Here is a 19,669-nt window from a genome sequence, read left to right on the forward strand (position 1 = left end):
CCAAATTAACTTTATTTATTACTTAAATATTCTTCCACTAAGTGACCTTATAAAACCTCCTGCTGCATTTCAGCCACTCTAGATATGCACTAATTATCTAGGCAAGTGCTTCTCAAGTAGCTAATAAGGGTGTTGTGACTATTTAAAATAAAATAAAACTTACAAATTGAATTGATGTTATTGTGGACAGGTGCTTATCATTAGAGTGATACCAGATTAGAGAGGGGTCTTCTACCATTCCCTTCCAAAAGAAATCTGGAGTGCCTGTTCTATTATCTGATAACAAAAACATACTGTTTTCTCCTGGTAGTCAAGGTGAATTATGTTTTAAAACAGCGTATGTTTCTCTCTTTTGTCTCACATATTTAAAATCTGATGTGCTTAATATTTCTTGGCCATATTGACTAACCAAAGTTTGAAACTCTGTATTCGCCTTCCATTTGGTTTCTTTCTAAAAACCTCCAAAAAACCCCAGGAGAAATGGATGATTTGTCTCCAGAGATTCTGTTAATACATTAAGCTGTTTGTCTGGTTTCATCCTGCCACCACGCTTGGCCCTGTAGCCAGAACACATATGGCTAATTATATGTTCAGCCTTCCTAAAGGGCCACCCGGGGACTGTTGGCTATTAACAACTGTTTGGAAAGACATCCATTGAAAGGCTGTAAACTGCTACGGTGATTGTCAGCTGCCTGTCACACGTCGGTTCCTGTCATACATCTCTATTTTAGGGTTTTAATTTTTGTTTTAAATGAGAAAGTGCCTTGTTGCTCTGTGTTTGTGCAGAGTCAGAGTCTGGCCTGTGACAGGAGCTGTTGGAGCTCCTCTCAGGCACCACAGTGCAAAGGCTTTCACAGCGGTGTAATGCAGCCAGCAGCAGCCCATGAACCTGTACAGGAATGCCTCCCGCTTCAGTAGTCTGTCAGGAAAGAGTCTGAACCTTTTCCAAAAACATCCTTAAAAAGCAACCGTGGAAGTGGTTGGTTTCTTATCTGGAGGTTGAAATGACTCTGTCCTTCCAATGAACCATCGTAGGCTTCTCTACAGTTTGTCTCAAGTCGTGGTCATTAAGAAGCAAATTCATAAGTCTTTGCTGAGTAGAACAGAACTGTTGGAGATGAGGGAAGGGACTGAGACCCATATCAGAAAAATCTTTCTAAAGAGCATCATATCCTGAGCTTCTCATTTGCAAGAAACACTGTAGAGTAGTAATCTCTGTTTGCCAGAAAGGGTCCCTCTGCACATCCTGTGTGTGTACTTGAGTGTCTGCACATGGGCTGCTTATTTTGAGCCAGGAATATTTATTGCTGCCTGTTTCCAAGTCTCAGATAACACATTTAAATTACTTAATTTTTTTTTTTTCAGAGATGCCTGTGTTGGAACTTAGTCGATCAAGTCAAGGTTGCAATACATTCCAGATAGTTTTAAACTTGATCATCTGAAATGATAAGTCAGAAGAAACTTAAGAGTAATGAACCTTTTCCTGCTTTTTCTCAGTGCTGTTATTTTACGCGGTTCTCACAAAATCAGTTCTGATTTAGTTCTCTATTTAAAAAAAAAGGGATCAGCTGTTTTGGGGAGAAAAATTCTACTTCAAAACTTTCTTCCTCATTAGACTTTTTCAGATCATTTTGAGCTAAATGGTTTTCTGGATACCTCACCTGTGAAGAAAGGCTGAGAGGGTTGGGGTTGTTCAGCCTGGAGAAGAGGAGGCTCCAGGGAGACCTTATTGCAGCCTTTCAATACTTAAAGGGGGCTTATAAGAAAGATGGAGAGAGAGTTTTTATGAAGGCCTGTAGTGACAGGACAAGGGGCGATAGTTTTAAACTGAAAGAGGGTAGATTTAGATTGGATATAAGGAAGAAATTTTTTACAACGAGGGTGATGAGACACTGGAACAGGTTGCCCAGAGAAGTTGTGGATGCCCCATCCCTGGACGTGTCCAAGGTCAGGTTGGATGGGGCTTCAAGCAACCTGATCTAGTGAAAGATGTCCCTGCCCATGGCAGTGGGGTTGGACTAGATGACCTTTAAGGGTCCCTTCCAACCCAAACCATTCTGTGATATATGTCAGTAAGAGTTTACTATTAAAGCATTTAGTAGCCTGTTTGTGCTGAATAAAAAGTCCTCTCCTGTTCTGTCCTCTCCTGTATTTCTTGTTTCAGTTTCCAGATTGGGGGGGGGGGGCGAGGGGGTGCAACCACAAAGGCATACTGCTTAAAATAAAAAAAAAAAACTGCTTTGCACTAATGTCATCTCACCTGTGCTCCATGCCAGGAGGTCTGTGGTCTGTACATTCGCTGCCACCTCCACAGGGAAGCTGGCGGGGAAGAGAGGAGCACTGTGGAAAAGTCTGCTGCTGGCTGTAGGGGACAGACGAGGCACTCAAAGGTGCTGATGCTGACCAAGAGGAAATAGAGGCGCAGCCCAACCAGCAGCCTCAGAAGGGATGTCTGCAACACCTGCAGCTACAAATACAAGGCTTTGGTATTGGAAAGCTGGGCCACTTCAGCTTACTGAGAAGTGATGAAAATAAATGACAGCCACCTTTCCTCCCTCCCCAGTTCCTGGGACACTATCTGGTTCTCTTAAAACCAGACAAAAATACACTTTCAAATTCCTTTTTGTACCATGTGTAGGGCTTAGAAATTTGTTGGAAGACAATGTATTTTCTATTAGCAAAACTGGTCTGCAAACTTCCACGGCCTTGTTGCTGGTAATATTTTGAGGTAAGCAATAGGGTTTTCATTCTGAAAATCTTAGATGGCTTGAACGCAATTCTTTCCTAGTACTAGCCCAAAGGCATCTCGCTTCATGGAGCAGAAGCAGCAATGAAATCATGTGAATGCTTTCCAAGACGGATATGTAGCTAGAGAAGATTAGGAAGGAAGGAAATCTAGTGTTCAAAAGTAATGCACCTAATTCCATAACCGATCCTTGATTATGTATTATTTAATGAGAGGCATCAATTTGTAGTTCTCCTGAAGTTTATTAATACTTTAAATAGCTTGAAATTAATTGTTTAGCTTTTAGATTTTTCAAGGATTTGGCCATATGTTTTCTTTCTAGCTTGTCTTTATGTTCTTTTTTGATACTTTTGTGATAGAAGAATCAAATTAGGCTCTTCCATCTCATTAATAGAGGTTGCAAATAGATTTGACCTAGCAAGTTTCTGTTTTATAGGAGGGTTCAGCTCCTTTTCCAGAAGATGGGTTCTGACTTGCTATTGTGTGAAAGGGACTGAAAATTTTTATATACAGAAAATGCAATATGTACGAGTCAAAGGGCCTAAATAGGCAGTATTACCTGTTCCAGCCTTTCTGCATTTGGCAGGGTGAGCTGTGTATTGTTTTTACAGCAATCTGTCATTCTGTTGACACTTATTTTATCTCTTTATGTCAGGGTTTTTCTTCTTGCATTATATTACTCTGTATTTGGTATAGTTGTTCTACAGTGGTCCGCTATTTCATGGGTTCAAATTCTATTTTATTCCCAAACAGTAAATAGGAAGGATTTCATAGAATAACATAGAATAGTTCAGTTGGAAGGGACCTACAATGATCACCTAGTCCAACTGTCTGACCACTTTAGGGCTGACCAAAAGTTAAAGCATATTAAGGACACATTCAAGGGCCTGTCTCTTCAGCCTGAGCTTGCATCAGAACATTGAGATTCTTTAACTGAATACAAATAGTCTGGAGACATGAGTAGATCGCAGGGGGACTGTGAGCCATGAATGGGATACAGCCAAATGCATTCTTGTGTGTCAGGCAAGATATTGCCATAGGAAAGGCAAGCATTGCGCAAAGCCCTGGTGAGAACTCACCTGTACCACTAGGGACATTTCTCATTCCTCAGGTTCAAGAAAGACAAATTCCATCTGGGATGAAGGCAAACAAAGACTAAGCAGTGTATTAGGGGCATGGAGGGCCTACAGATGAAGATGACTAGAAGGAGCGAGACAAAGGCTGAGAGAGCTGCCACCACTTTCAAGAAAGATATCAAGGATGAAGGCCAGAGGAGGAAAAGAGCTACTGAAGTGCAAGGAAAAAGATGGTCAAGAACACAAAACCATTCAGGACTTCCTTCCAAGATGATGACCTCACCAAAAGCAGGGTAGTAACAAATGTCCCTTAGTGTAAGGAATGCTGAGGAAATCCTGCATGCTCTCTACGTCTCTGCAAAGTTCACGCAGAGGGAACCAAAAGCCTTTCTTTCACCTCTGGCATCCCCACAACCAAATGAATGTCTATGGTGTAAGTGCCCTTATTTACATAGTCTGAACGTCCAGATGAATTTTGGCACCAATGCACGAAATGACAAGAACAGTACCTTCCTTACTTTTTCAGGACTCAAAATACTAAATCCTAAAGGAGAAAGAGACTTTCCAGGGTTTTAGACAAGATCTGAACATCTTCCCACAGAGTGAGGTAGGCAAATAACTCTCAGAAAGGCTGAAGTCACAAATGAGCTGTGAAAGTTTTACCCCAGGGCTGAAGCACGTTTTGTATCCCATGTAAACACGGCCAATGGGTGTGTTTAACAGAGGAGCCGCGCAGCTTGGTTTCAGTGGGAGACAGGGATGTGACGGCAATAGCAGCAATGGGCTATTTTCCCAGTTTGGAAGAGTCGTTGTTTGCCTGGCTGTGCTTTGGGCATGGATCCAAATGTTCTAGGTCTGAAAATGACCAACCTTTCCACCAGAGCAGTGTCACCTCTGCTCACTTGTTTTTCAAAGCCTGTCTTATTTCCATGGTGGTCTATTGGCACTGTCCATCCCAACCTATGGCTCTGGTAACACTTTGGCTTTCCTCCAGGCTGCAGCTGCCAAAATCACCGCCCTTATGCCCCAGAAAAAGGGTTTCTGTCCAGCCAGATCGAGTCCCTGGTCCTCCTCCCTGCGTGGCCTCATGGATGTTAGCTCTGGCAGAGAGAGGGGACAGCTAATGGGGTGGTCTCTGGGCTGCAGGGTTGGTTTCTGCCATGGCCTGAGAGAAGAGTAACAGCACTGGGTTTGTCCTTGGGAGCCGAGTGGCAGAGGACACGTCAGGGACACCCAGCAGCTGTGCCCAGTGCATGGCCACCAAGGGCAGGGACAGCCCCCTGGGCCTCCTGGGCACAGGGACTGCCTCGGGGTCAGCACCCCAAAGGCCTTCCTCCAAAGGATGCTGGGCAGAGGGGCAGCAGGCAGGGCTGCACATGGGGGGCCCCATCACCCCCATGTCACAGTGCCACCACCTGGCAACACAGCAGTTGCAATGCCCTAGGGCAGGATAAAAGGGAGCATCCTTCTGTGTCCCACTGCCAGAGCTGGCCCAGGGGCAGCCCCAAAGACATCTGAGAGGAAGTCCTTGAGGAGCCGGTGGAATTATTTGGAGGGGGCTGAGGGAGGACAACTGGAGGCTGGACAAGGCTGCTGGAGGTTCTCCGCTGCAAGGCCAGCTACCGTCTGGGCCACCTTCAAAGCTCATCTGAGGGACAGAAATCCTTTTCAGCTGGATAGCCATGGCCAGACCAAGGGAATGGCTTCTTGAGCAAGCTGCAGAGATTGCCATCCTCATCCCCTGCGGAGCCAGGGGCAGCAGCCGTAAGAAATGGGGTGCAGAGATGTTTCAAGGGGTCCCAGTGCTTTGGAGCATCCACTGGTGCACTGCCAGGCATGGGAAGGATTCTTGCCCCCAAGGGCCATCAGGCCGGGGGCACTTGACCGCTCTTGGAAGCCCCTGAGATGGTGCCAGGTTGAGGGAGAATAGGGCTTGGGCATCTCCTGGGAGGCATGACCAGCCTGTGGGACGAGGAGGCAGGTCTTGCTCACGTGCTCAGGGAATAGCCGATCGCCAGCGCTGGGGTCAGGAAGGAATTTTCCCCCGGGGCAGATTGGCACTGGTCCCCGGGGGTTTTTTGCCTTCCTCTGCAGCATTGAGCATGACCATTTGTCAGGGCTCCTCTGGTCCATTTTGGCTAGGTTCCTGCCTGCTGCTTATGCACTGCAAAGATGGCCTCTTGTGCCCTGCAGCTGGGGGGAGGAAGGCTTTTTTTCCCCCACAGTGGGCCAGCAAGTGTCTCCAGGGGTTTTTTTGCCTTCCTCTGCAGCACTGAGCTCGGCCCCTTGCCAGGGCTCCTTTGGGCCCTTTTGGCTAAATGCCTGCTGCTTGTGCTTCACAAAGGTGGACCTCGTGGCCCGCACCCATGGGGAGGAAGCTTTCTAGACTCCCAGGATGGGCCCCTAGGGTGGCCCCTGAGGTTTGCTTCTTTTCCTCTGTAGCACTGAGCACAGCCCCTTGTCAGGGCTCCTCTGGGCCCTTTCGGCTCGGTTCTTGCCTGCTGCTCTTGCACCTCCAAGGCGCCACTCGTGCCCTGGCTCTCTCTGGCTCTCTTGCCCACTGCAAGTTTGGAGCGGGAGCGAGCTCTGCTCTTCCCGTGGCTCCATTTCCCCAGGGGTTCTTGCTTGTGCAAAACAGCCTGTGCTTGGAAGGGCTCCAGGCTTGCTGCCCCATCCGGAGCTGCCACTTTCCAGCTCTCCCTGCGTGCAATACAAGTGCAGGGCAGGCACGAGAGCACTTTTCATGCATCACTGGCCGAGAAGCACAGCGGAGCAAGTTTTGGAAGGCAAAAGTTGTGCTTGTCATCGAGATGTGTCATACTTTGGGAAATACCCCACGGTACCACACACCTCTTCTTCTTCTACTTTTGTAGGTGGTCGGTACTGATGCTCATTCTTCAAGTTCTCACTCTTCAGGAAGCAGGGACTGCTTGGCCTGTATTCCTGCTGCTGCTTTCTGTGTCTCTGGGGCTTGCCTTTGCCAGACTGCAAGGGATGTTTTTTCAAGCTAAACTGAGGAATGCATCAGCCTGGTCCTGGCTACACATGTGCATTGTGTTAATGCTTGTGAGCATCAGCTCTGAGACAGATTCAGAAAAATAAAGTCAAATCTTGTAACCTTTGTGATTTGTGTCCTTGAAAGTGCTTTTGGAGCTGAAAACCCCCTGGCATTTCAGGCAAATAATGGTCTCATCGTTATTTGACTCATGGTGAGTGCAGGGAATAGAATAGAACAGAACAGAACAGTTATGCTATGTTATGCCTGGAGTTCTGCGTGACAAGCTATGACCTAGGTCTGAGGGCTCCATCCAGGAGAGCAGCTCTCTGCAGCGCAGGTCCCAGGCCCATCCAGGAGACAGGGGCAGAGATGGGCACACCTACAACATGGCTCAGGCAGGGACTGAAGGCCCCAGGCTGAGCTGAGACACATCCCCTGGGCCCTTGGCAGGAGACAGTGGGCGTCCCAGGGGAGGCTGGTCCCAGCCACTGAGGCCTATGAACAACCCCAGGACCCTGGCAGAAGTAGACTTGCACTGCTCATATGCTCTCCTTCAGACATTGATGGTTGGCCACTTTGGAGACAAGAGTACTGGGCCAGATGGACCTTCGCTCTGAGGGAGTACTGTTATTCTCAGGCCCTTGTGTTTTAGTATGTTTTTCCAAGGGAAACAGCTCAGGCATTTCTAAAAATGAGTACAAGGAGAAAAAAAAATATCCACGGGGAAATGAACAGGTATTGCTCACCTCAAAAAGATTTGCAACCATTTAGTTGAGGAGCACGTCCTGCTTCAGACTGAGGGCTTGATCTTTGAGCCTCACTAGTGCCAGAGATGTGGGGTTTTGCCATCCTGTGGAAACCCAGCTCAACTGGATGAACACAGAAGACTTTCAAAACCCTCACTTCACACCTGCTTTCTGCAAATTTGTTCAGATGGTCAAATGATTTCGAGATGATCCACAGCTCTCACCCCCATCAGAAGGTACATGCCTCCTTCCTACAACGTGACAGAGCCAATGCCTAAGATGGGACATGACTGCCCGTTCAATCCCTTCTGCTAGTGCAGGGCTGGGAAGAAATGTCATCAGAGATCTCCTCAGCATGTACTGGTACGGAAAGAAGGAGGTAGGAAGGAGAATGGGATGGGATGGGATGGGATGGGATGGGATGGGATAGGATAGGATAGGATAGGATAGGATAGGATAGGATAGGATAGGATAGGATAGGAAAGGAAAGGAATGAGGTCGCCCCTCAGCCTTCTCTTCAAAGTAGACAAACCCAGTGTCCTCAGCCACTCCTCAGAGGACATGCCTTCCAGCCCCTTCACCGGCTTTGTTACCCTTCTTGGGATGCATTCACGTACCTTAACATCCTTTTTAAATGGTGGGACCCAGAACCACACACAATACTCAAGGTGAGGCCGCACCAGCGCTGAATACAGCGAGATAATCACCTCTTTTGACCAGCTAGTTATGCTGTGTTTGATGCACCCCAGGATGCGGTTTGCCCTCTTGGCTGCCAGGGCACCCTGCTGACTCCTGTTGAGCCTCCTGTCAACCAGCACCCCCAGACCCCTTTCTGCAGGGCTGCTCTCCAGCCACTCCTCTCCCAGTTTGGACTTGTGCCCGGCATTACTCTGTTCCAGATGCAGAATCTGGCATTTGTTCTTGTTCAATATCATGCCATTGATGATTGCCCAATGCTCCAATCTATCCGGATCCCTCTGCAAGGGAGAGGGAGTCAATAGCACCTCCCAGTTTAGTATCATCAGCAAACTTACTAACCGTGCATTCAACTCCTGCCTCCAATTCATTGATAAAAAGATTGAACAGAACTGGCTCTAGAATTGAGCCCTGAGGAACACCGCTGGCAACCAGTTGCCAGCCAGATGTAGCCCCGTTCACTACAACCCTTTGAGCCCTGCCCTTCAGCCAGTTCTTCACCCAGCGTGCCATCTACCTGCTCATCTTACAGCTGGACAACTTGTCCAGAAGGATGCTGTGAGGGACAGTATCAAACGTGTTACTAAAATCCAGAAAAACTACATCCACCGCCTTCCCTTCGTCCACTAGGCAGGTGATCATATCATAGAAGGATATCAAATTAGAAAGGACTTTTCCTTTCTTGACCCATGTTGACTGGGCCTGGTGATTGCCTTGTCCTTTAAAGATCTTTCAATAGCACCCAGTATGATCTTCATAATCTTCCAGGTACTGAGGTTAATGGGTCTGTAGTTTCCTGGGGCTTCCCTCAAGCCCTTAATGTAAATTGGAATAGCGTTGGCTAGCTTCCAGTCAGCAGGGACCTCCCCAGGCTCCCAAGACCTTTTGTAGATGATTGAGAGGGGTCCTGCTGTAACATCCGCTAGCTCCTTCAGTACTCTGGGATGACTCCCACCAGGCCCCATGGACTTAGGAATATTCAGCTGATATAAGTGGTCCCTTACAGTGTCACTGTCCACAAATGGAAAATCACCGTTCCTGCAGTCGTGGTCCTCGAACTCAGAGGACCAGGCAGCCCAAGGCCTATCAATATTATTAAAGACTGAGGCAAAAAAAGCATTGAATGCCTCTGCTTTTTCTTCATCCCTGTTTGTCAGGTGATCATTTTCAGCAAGTATCGGTCCAATGTTTTCCTTAGACCTCCTCCTGCTATTAACATACTGACAACAGCCTTTCTTGTCTGAGTCAACACTGGCCAGTTTCAATTTTAGTTCGCATATGCGAACCATGGCTCTGTAAGCTTCCTGCGAAGCCTGACCTCACTTCCAGAGATCATACAATTTCTTTTTCCTCCTGAGTTCCAAGAGGAGTTCCCTGTTCAGCCAAGCTGGTCTTCTGCCCCGCTTGCTTGACTTCTGACACAATGGGATTGCCTGCTCCTGTGCTTTTAAAAGGTGGTTCTTAAAAACTGACCAGCACTCGTGGACCCCTACACCCTCAAAAGCTGTTTCCCAGGGGACACTGCTAAGTAGCTCCCTGAGTAGCTTAAAGTTTGCTCTCTTGAAATCCAGGGTAGCAACTCTGCTGAACTTTTTTTCTCATTACACCAAAAAGTTTAAATGCCACCATGTCATGCTAAGGCTGAGTATGCTATCAGCATGTTGCTAATTTTGAATACTCACTTGGGGGATAAAAGAGGTCCTCCACATAGGTCTAAGGAAGGCAGAAGGTAAATGCCACATGGGGATTTTGTTCTTTCATTGTCTGCTACACAATACAATTTCTTCTACCTTTTGGTGGTATTTTAAATATACCAGTATAATTCTTTTGGGATGCTCCCTCAGAATTATAACTGTGATGACAAATGGGATGCTGGAAAGATGCATTAAGCTTTCAGGCCTTCAAAGTCTTGTGAGAAAAGATGCCAGGCTGACTGTATTTGTTTATGGTAAGAAATCACTGTCAAAGATTTAGGACTCAGGTTGGCCTACTTTGAATGATTTTAGTGTGCTTGTGAATATTCCTCTGTATTCTGAGGACCAAATCTGTCACTGATGACGCTGATGACGGGTACAGTTGCCACTGAAATGCAAGGGAACTGAAGCGATATCCATTATAAAAAGGCTGTTGCAAATAAACTTCACACCCCTATCCAAGAGTAATTCATAAAGGAGGAAAACAGAGTTCAGTACAATATTCTGCTTTCCCACCACGTGCTCCAAGGAAAGAATAGATTTTTGTGTGGACTGTAATCTCCAATTGACTAATTAGCTGTACAAGAAAATGGGGAGAAGGTGGAAGAAAGAGGAGAAAAAAATTATATGTTTGAATGGCCAGCTTGAAGTTTCTTTAATTATATTTGTTCTTCCTGGCCTGAGCAACAGGTCTTTGAATTTCACGGGTGTAGAGAGAAGCAGTAAGTCATTGCTAGCACAAGATCTGGGGCATAACACTTCTTCAAAGCCTGCTGTTCTAAAGCAGAAACTATTTCCCTGTCTACTGAAAATAGATATGGTTTCTTATCCTAGGTCAATGAATATCTTTATAATAACAGCAAATTATTCCTTCCTGTAAGAGAGATCAAGAAGGGGTGCTGAAAATTGTCTCAAAAGTTCACTCTTCACTACTTCAAGCCTCTCTCTTACCTAGAGGTATGTGAAAGTAACAGTCAGAAATGAAAGGGAGAAAAGAGCATTTCTGAGATTCCCCCGCTCAATGCAAAGAACTCTGTCCATCAGTTTGTTTGCACCGAAGAAATTACAGAGGCCAGGCTTTTATGAAGCCCTTAATCCCCCGATTATGAAGCCAGTTCTACTAAAAGGATGGTGGTATATTAGAGGATTTGTGGGCTCATGATTTGCTGCATCGTGTAACACATAAAAAAGCAAAGGCATCACATGGATGTAGATTGAGGAGTACAAGAAACTACAAGAAGGTGTTGACCAGCAGCCTGTTGATCATTCTTCTTACTTATGTAGTAGAAAAGATTTCCAAGTGAGATTTTGGAGGAGGAGAGCTACAGAGATTTGCCAGTATGTCTGGGAAGAGTTCTGAGCACAGATAAACAGATTTGAATCTTGGGCGAAGTCACAAAGGCACCTGCTACAACAGCCAGCCAAGATTCAGATGGCCAGTAGTTGATGAAAGGAAAAATTAATCAATTAATCTCTTTCCACTAAATAGGACATGATAGGCTCCATCACAAGATGGACCGTGAAGAACTATGTGAAAGGGAAGACAGATTAGCTGTATCAGGGAAGAGAAAGCAAGATGCATAGAGAAAGCAACCCGATGGTAGCAACCCAGACAAGAAAAAAAAAAATCAAATAATATTGTATAGCATATGTTAGTAAACACTGATATGCATTAGGCTTGGTAACCACACTTTTTTTCTTGCATAGCAATAGAGCCTAAGCACTTTCAAAAAACAAAACAAAAAAACCCTAGCACTATATACTTGCACAAAAATTCCATGTATTCTTATATAGCATAACGCTGCCTTCCAGCAATACTTAGTAATTCAGTGCTATGAAGAAGAAATTGTTTTTTGCCACAAGTTAGGTGAACAATATTCTGTCTTTTAAATTAACTCCCACGCTTCTCTAATACCAAGGAAAATAAGAGGATGTAGTCTAGGTAGAAGAGATCCTCTGGACTCTTTCCCTGTAGAAATGCACAAAAAAGAATGAGCAGTGACAGTATATGTATTATGAACTGGTGGATGGTGAGAAAGATTATGCTGTAATTTTCATCACTTAGGAATTATAGAATATTAGTGCCCTTAGTAAAGGCCCCTCTAGATTGATAAGTTAACTGCAACATTGCGTAATAATTATACAGGCAATATGAAATCTTCAGCAGCTTGTCTACTTTTCACTCTTACCTGCAATCTGTTATACTCTGTAGTCTCATAAATGGATATATAGAAAACGGTTCTGATTTTTTTAAGGCATCACTAAAAATGCTAATTAAATCTATAATGATGGGCCTGCTGAGGATAGGGCATGAAATGCACAAGCTCAAGGATAAAATGTCACACTGGGCCAGTGTAAGGCTTGCTTGAATTTAGAGAAGGACCAACTAGTTCTTGGTTATCATAGTTTCACGCTGCATTTGTGGTGTGTTTTGCATTGATTTATGGTAGACTGAAGATGATGTTGTGGAATTCCATTTGCAAGTGGGAAGTTTCAACAGAATGAGTTTTTCTTTAGGGTAGTATTCAGAGTAGAACAAGAATTAGTATTTATGGCATTTGTCAATCTTTAAGACATGCCTGTGAAAAGAAATTAAACCACCCAAACTCCCTTTTAAAGTAGCTTTTTTATTCCCAGATACCTTATTTGCTTGATAAAGTGTTTTCATCACTTCATTTGTGTGCATGTTAGCAGTGTGTACACTGCTGGCAGTTTTAACTGCTTGCAGTCTCCAGAGAGAAATAGACTTTTGCATTTTTTGCACCTATGATCGCTGTTTTCTTGTCAGTCACATAGGCTTGACTGCAGAAGATAGAGAGTTGTTTTACTTGGTCATGCTGCAACAGGTGATGGGCAAACAAGGGATGCACCTACTGTGCTCAGTAAAACACGTCATCGAAATTACATGAGAAGTGTACTCTCAGGAGGGTTTTACTAGGCCTATAGAAAAAGTTCACGTGCAAATGTGTGAAGCTCTGGGATCATTTGCTCTTTGTGGATAATTTGTACATTAGATATACAGTAGCAACCACTCAAACGTATAACCTCCGGGTATAGTAAATCTTTTTGTTTTAGTGGCACTTACCTCCACAGGGATTTCTTTCTATACCCTTGTCATAAATTGGTTTGAAGCAGATGTGTTCATTAATTGGGTCTAATAATGATTGTAATTTATTCTCTTTCTACTGCCTGGGATTTTATTCACTATAGAGTCATCATTTTATGAAGTGCTCCTCTTGAAGGGTAGGCTTGGTGGGGCTCTGTCTTGCAAATAACTGATATACTGAACTCTATCCATTTCAGTACAGGAGCACTACTAACATTTGATAGTAAGGGTCGGCAGGATTAGGTCCAACATTTTTTAATATTGTTTTGAAGTACAATAAATTTGCTGTTTTTTCCATATGAGTTTAAGCAGTCATTGATATGATATACAAGAGCTTTTAGACTTCTGAGTTTTCACTGGAACTGTGGATACTTTTATTTTCAACAGCAACAAAAAGCCTGGTTAGCTCAGATAACGTTCTGTGAATAGCATTCATGTAATAGCAACCTGGCACTATGTGTATTTGTTTGAAAAGACAATTGATGATATTTTAGGGTTATAACAAAATAGCTCTTCTTAAATACATCCTTTTAGAAAAATTGGCTGTATTTAGCATGCTCAGAATCTCAGCCTAAAAGCGTTTATTATTGTTAAGTCAAGCTCTTACACAACTAATGATTAGTAGAAATATTTCTGGAACTTTGTTTTTACTTTATTGCCAATCATGATATTTAATTTTAAATATAAATGTTTTCAGCTTGGTTTCATCATTGTTCCTTTCCTTCTCCTCTCTGCTGCAGTCTTTGGTGATCGTGTTGATTTCCACCCATTCCCCGAGTCTTTTATCTATATACCATTTTCTACACCCAGATGTTTATGTACTAAAACAGATTGTGGGTTTTGCCTTTTCCCTGGGTAACACTATTACATCTGTATTTGGTTTTTTGCTGCTGTTGTTGTTTTCAAGTGTGTGCTGCCATCTATGGAGTAATCATTGAAATAAAGCTGATATAAAAAGATGTTTTATCAAAAGATTATGGAAAACAAGATCTAGCTAGTGGAGGAGGTATCACAGGGCAGTTGGCCAGATCTCAAGAAATCTCATTTCTCTGGAGTCCCAGATCTCACAGCAGGCACAGGTGAAAGTATGCTGTTTAGAAAATCAGCTATTTCTAGGAGTTAAGTTATTCAGTAGATTTATTTATACTGGATAAACTGTTAGGGCAGCCTGAAAATTAAAATAAGGTTGCTTTGTCCTCTAATCCTGTAAATCGATCCTTTTCTTTCCCTTTTACCTTTCACATGTCCTAGTCCTTCAGCAGTTTCCAAGATCTGTTTATTATATCTTTCTTCATTTGTTTTTTAAAGCTTAATTTTAATTCCTTATTCTTTCCCGGCATCTTGTTAACTGGCTTCATGCCTCTCCCCTGTGTCCAGTTTCAACCTGCCAGGTTCCAGGTTTCCCTCCTTCAGGTCCCTTCAGAATGCAGTACTGAAGATCAGTTCCCATTCTCTCTCTCTTTCGTAACATTTTGTTGCTTGATATCTATTTTAGAGTATACATTTATTGCAATACATTATTCAAGTTGGTCTGGAAAGCACTTGGAGAAGTAATTTTCCCTGTACTTTTATGAAGTGCCCATGGGGTATCTATGCACGCATAGAAGCTATCAGCTTTTATCTTGATACCGTTCATATGCTTTTCAGCTTGCAAATTTTTCACTAAAGATTTTAGCGCCTTACAACCTTGGATAGGGTTAGGTATATGAGTTCCTGGCAATCAGATTTCTATTCATTTGAGTTAGGAGATGTGACACAGAACAACTATGTCTTTAGGTCTTTCCTTGGCAACAACAGTGTTGGAGTGGGGGTATTTGACCACTACTGCATAAATGCTTTCTTATAACACAAAACATCAGAATCAAAAGGAAAAGTTTAACCTATATGAATGAAGCATTCTTAAAAATATCTTCTGACATTTTCTTCTTATTGCTGAACTTAGAAATTGATCTTATTCCCAGCATCAGAGACAAAAATGAAGAAAAAAAAATCAATGCTGAAGATTGATCAATGTTTTTCAAAACTGACTTAATAAGATAAAAATCAATGCAGCTGTATTCTTTGCCATTATTTTATCACCAGTATCATTCAAACATGGTAATATTTGATTCTTAAGTTAAACGTGAAAATATTTCAGTTACCTCCTACATAGGCAAAAAAAACTTAAGAAGGAGGGAATTATTTAGTCAAACTTTGCTTCTCTTTTTAATCCTGATTTTGGAACTTTGAGTTCTACAGAAACTGAAACCAGTTTCATATTTTAAGTGCCAGTATATAATTGTTCCTTTAATCACAGAGATTTAAATAGAACAAATTATTACTTGTATTTGCAAATTACAAGCTCGGATGCTCCCTTCCTCCTGCAAATAGCAGTTCCATCTTGCTTGGTTGAAAGATCTGTAGTCAAAAACTTGAATATAAGCTTGGGCACCTAATTTCCCCTGTGGCAGACTCACAGTGCTTTGACTTTAGAGCCTTACTGTACAAATGCATTGGCTGATCAATCTTTTTTGGCAAAAACGAGCAGGTCGTTTGGGGGTTTTTTTTTGTTCCTCCCCCCAGTGACCATTTCCCTTTTCTGTCCCCACTGTCCCCAATAATATTAAGATTCCTTACTGATCTATTTAAAGAAAAGTCTTAAAAACTGTCTTGTGTAATATCAGTGAACCAATCTCTAAGCCATGGGTTTGGCTTAACAGTTGAGAGGTTTTTTGAAAAATAATTTGCATTTTAGTATTTTAATTCCTGTTTACTTGCTGTCTTGGGTTTAGCCCTTTGGGCTCCTAGTTTGAAATTTCTCTTAACAACTGTCCTTTTAGGGAAGAAAGTCAAGATTCTCACATAATCACTGGGATGTGTGAACTGAGATTTTTAGGGAAGTATCAGACAGTGAAAAACTCTTGATAAAATCCTAGATATTGACAAGCCTCTGGTAATGACATCTTTTGTTTTAAAGATTTATTTCATGAGAACAGAAAGACAGATTTCTGCATAAATGCCTTATTGAATTGAATCCCTATCTGTAAGCTGGGCCAGAATGTCATAAAATAGGAACTGCAAATCTAATAGTAAGTAGACACAGTTTTTGAGAATACAGGACTTAATCAGGTTCTCTGTCAGGCCAGTTACTTTTATCTCTCTTTTTCGTATTCCTTAACTAATTGATAAATTACTCTCCTTGAGTAGCTCTGAGCAGCGATATGTACATTCATTGGGAACAGTCCCACCCCTTCATTCTCTCGTTCATCATAAACTTCATTATAGACAATATCTGTGATAACATAAGGAGAGAGCTTGTACTTGTACCTCTCCTCTCCCTTTCCTCCTCCCTCTGTACTGCGAGAGAGAAGTAGCATGGCATATTGCATAGCTAAAAGGTTATCAAGCCTGAATTTGTTACACCTCTGAATTTGGCAGGCAAGCGTTCACAACCACTATAGAAATACATGGCTCATCACCACATGAAGCTGGACACCCTGAGAAGATAAATGATATTGGATTGGTTTTCTTGTTGCTCTGCAAACAATCAAACAGGCTTAAGCTATGCAATCTGATACTCCCCAATTGACAGCTTTTCCAAGGTTCATTTGTTAACTAAGAGCATGACATGTATTGAAGTTGTTTCTTCATAATGTATTTGGCATTAACAGGAGAAGCTGTCGAACGCCTCAGACATCAACATCTCAGCAATAAGATACTTCGCCTCCAGTCTTCACCTTCTAACTAGTGACTTTATATTTGCAAGGGTATTTGGAATGAGCATATGGGAGGACAGGACATAAGAAAAAAGCTTAAATATATTTCCCAAAAGGAAATTTGTGAGAAGGTATTTTTGCTGCTTGGGACATTTACCTGAGTTTTATGGTTCAACTGTTCTTTTTTCTTTTGGTATAAAACCTTGGTTTCTTGCTTAACAAAGTACTTGCTGAATACTCATTGGGTTTCAGAGGGTCCTTTTATTTTGGTAGATTGATAAATAGGCATAACTGATTTTATTTCTAGTGATGAAGAATTTGTGTGTAAAAGACATGGTCAAGAGTTGAACTTGCCTGTGCATCCACAAGAGAATAAAATAAAACCCCAAAGAAACCTCTATTTCAAAGAATCCTAACCTTCTCCAGGTAAAGCCCATGTTTGTTGGAAAGAATACGTTACCTGTGTAGAAGAGACCAGAGGATTATTTCTCTACTGATCTTGTCACTGATTTGCATTTGCTGTTTTCTTGTAGATAGTTTTCATAAACACTTTCTTAGTTTCTTAGAACACAAATTTGCCAGAACTCTAACATTCAGCTTTTTTTTTTTTCATTCTGTAAAAGATTTCCACTATCTACTCTTCCTTGCAACTGTTCATATGCTGATACCTGGCAAGATGTTCACACAGGGTCTGTAAGTACTAATTAGGAGCTTGGTAACAAATCCATCATCATTAATAGCTGCTGCTTCTCCTGCATCCCATGAACTTGATAGTTACAAGATTAGTTTATCTTAGATGTACAAAAAATGTGTTTTAATTTCACTTTGTTGTTCTTACTTAGTGTAAGCATGTTACTCTAAATATTTAGGTTAATTTCTCTAGTTTTCTAGTTTCTGCATGTATTCTTCCTTCTGGGAAGAGTACATGCCTGGAGAAATACATGAAATTTTACAGATGTTGTCAAAATAATGAAGGAGCTTCAGCGGTGCTTTGACTAGCATTGTTTGGGAAGTGAAACACAGCTGTTTAGATGAGGAAAAAAAATTAATGAATGGGTCAGGACGCCTTCGTTTCATAGGAATAAAGAGCCTAGCTTTGACAGAAGTGCCTCTTCAAAAACTGCCAGGGAAGAATGAGCAAAGCCGGATTTCTGCTTAGAAGAGCCCAGAAACAAACTTTTTGAAAGCCCTGAGGTCTGGAACCTAAGCACACGTCTCTTCTCCCTCAGTAAACATCAACAACCTGAATTCCTGCAGCCAAATATTCCTGAGCCTTTGGGGGACATTCTGGACCTGTCTCCATCTAAGTACTTTCCGTTTTATTTGCAAGGTCTGTTGGCAAATGCCGTTTGGGTCCCTGGCGAGCACTGACTCCAGAGGCCCTTCTGTCTTGCAGGGCAAGCACAAGCTGTGTGTGGACACGGGACTGGAAGGCGCCTGGTGTGGCCTCATCCCCATCGGGAACTCCTGCGAGAGTGTGACCACGACTGGCCTCAAGTGGAACCTCAGTAAGTCAGACGCCTCCAGGAGGGTGGGTTTGACGTTATCCTAACAGCACGTTTACACCAGCCTCACCGGTGCTGAAGGGCCTTACGTGTTTCAAGGTGGAACATGGCGTTGAATCCCTGCCAGGCCATTTTTTTCTAGAAATGAAGTTTAAAAAAAAAAAAAAAGAGAAATATATTTAAACGTGAGATATCGCAGGCAGAAGCGTGTTTTCCATTTGGGAGTCATTGTGCTGTTTAAATAGAACATTTGTTGAGGTCATGATACATTACCATCTTGATACATTGCCCTCCAGGGAGGGGAAGCTGCAAGTGCCTAAACTCCTGGTTATAAGCCATAAAGTTACAACAGACAAATAATAATGTGATACAGATTATTAAAGCTACCTCACTTCCCCTGAACTGCTTCGCGTATATTGTCTGTTTGTCAACTCTGAACGAATAGATCTTTTTCTTATTTTGAAGTGGGAAAAGGTGCATTTGATCTAAAACAGGGACATTTATCTGTAGAGAAAGGAGGTTTCTTGACCAAAAATAATTGAAACAATCTTCATCCTTCTGCCCCCTTGTCCCACACTGAGTCATTTATGATGTATTTAGTCAGGAAAATAATGGGATATTTTAGGTAAAGTTTCATTAAAACTTAAGGGAAGCAAAACAATAATTGAGAGGCTCTGGTCTTGCAGTCTGATTTACATGTCCAGACTTTAGAGCCATCCCATGTAGAAAAGGGCAGTGCAGTGTCCTCATTAGCTAATAATTAATCTGGGGTTGACCCACATAGCCAGCAGCACATGTGCTAATGTAGGGAGTGTCTTGTTCCACTGAGGGTTTGAGCATGTGCAGTTAAGGAGGTGGTAGGCATTAGTAGCTCACTAATGCTAAAAGATATAAATATGGCATTAATTTCAAGACGTGAGAGACTTGCCAGGTGAAGAGCTGTCTGGCTAGTGATGTTTTCATCCTTTTAAACTGGATTGTAAGAGCTGAATGTGTTGTATAAGGGACGTTCTCTTAATTTGAAAGAGTCAAATATTTTCATTTGTACTGATAAGTACAGTTGACAAGTAAGGTACTGAATCTTCATCTTGTGAGATTGCACAACAATCTCCTGTTGTGCAATGAATTCTGTGGCCTGTTGCACTGAGGGACTACTCATTTCTCCATAAATGTTCTGCCCTCCAGAGTGAGGTGAAAGAAGCTCAAACCAGCCTCACGTTAATGAAGGGAGCATCTCTGAAGCCTGTGTCACTTTGCAAAAGGCTACTGTGTGGATCAAAACGTGGTAGATGCTGTAAGGTTGCAGTCCTGTCTTGTGGTTTTGATTATTAGTTTAAAAAAGTTCTTTTTCAGATACATCAGAATTTTTTTTTAGTTTAATGACATAAATTTCATCAGATTTACAAG

The 19,669-nt window shown here is 42.6% G+C and overlaps 1 protein-coding gene across 5 annotated transcripts in view; it reads left to right on the forward strand.

Moving 5' to 3' along the window:
- TPK1 (thiamin pyrophosphokinase 1) overlaps positions 1–19,669 on the forward strand; it is a 318,844-nt gene that overhangs the window by 237,621 nt on the left and 61,554 nt on the right. For all 5 annotated transcript variants that reach the window (XM_076330745.1, XM_076330747.1, XM_076330750.1 and 2 more), the window contains one exon: positions 18,154–18,265. In XM_076330745.1, the coding sequence (XP_076186860.1) occupies positions 18,154–18,265 (112 nt within the window). The remainder of the gene's footprint in view (positions 1–18,153; positions 18,266–19,669) is intronic.

The sequence above is a fragment of the Aptenodytes patagonicus genome, chromosome 2, assembly GCF_965638725.1.
Source record: "Aptenodytes patagonicus chromosome 2, bAptPat1.pri.cur, whole genome shotgun sequence".
NCBI lineage: Eukaryota > Metazoa > Chordata > Aves > Sphenisciformes > Spheniscidae > Aptenodytes > Aptenodytes patagonicus.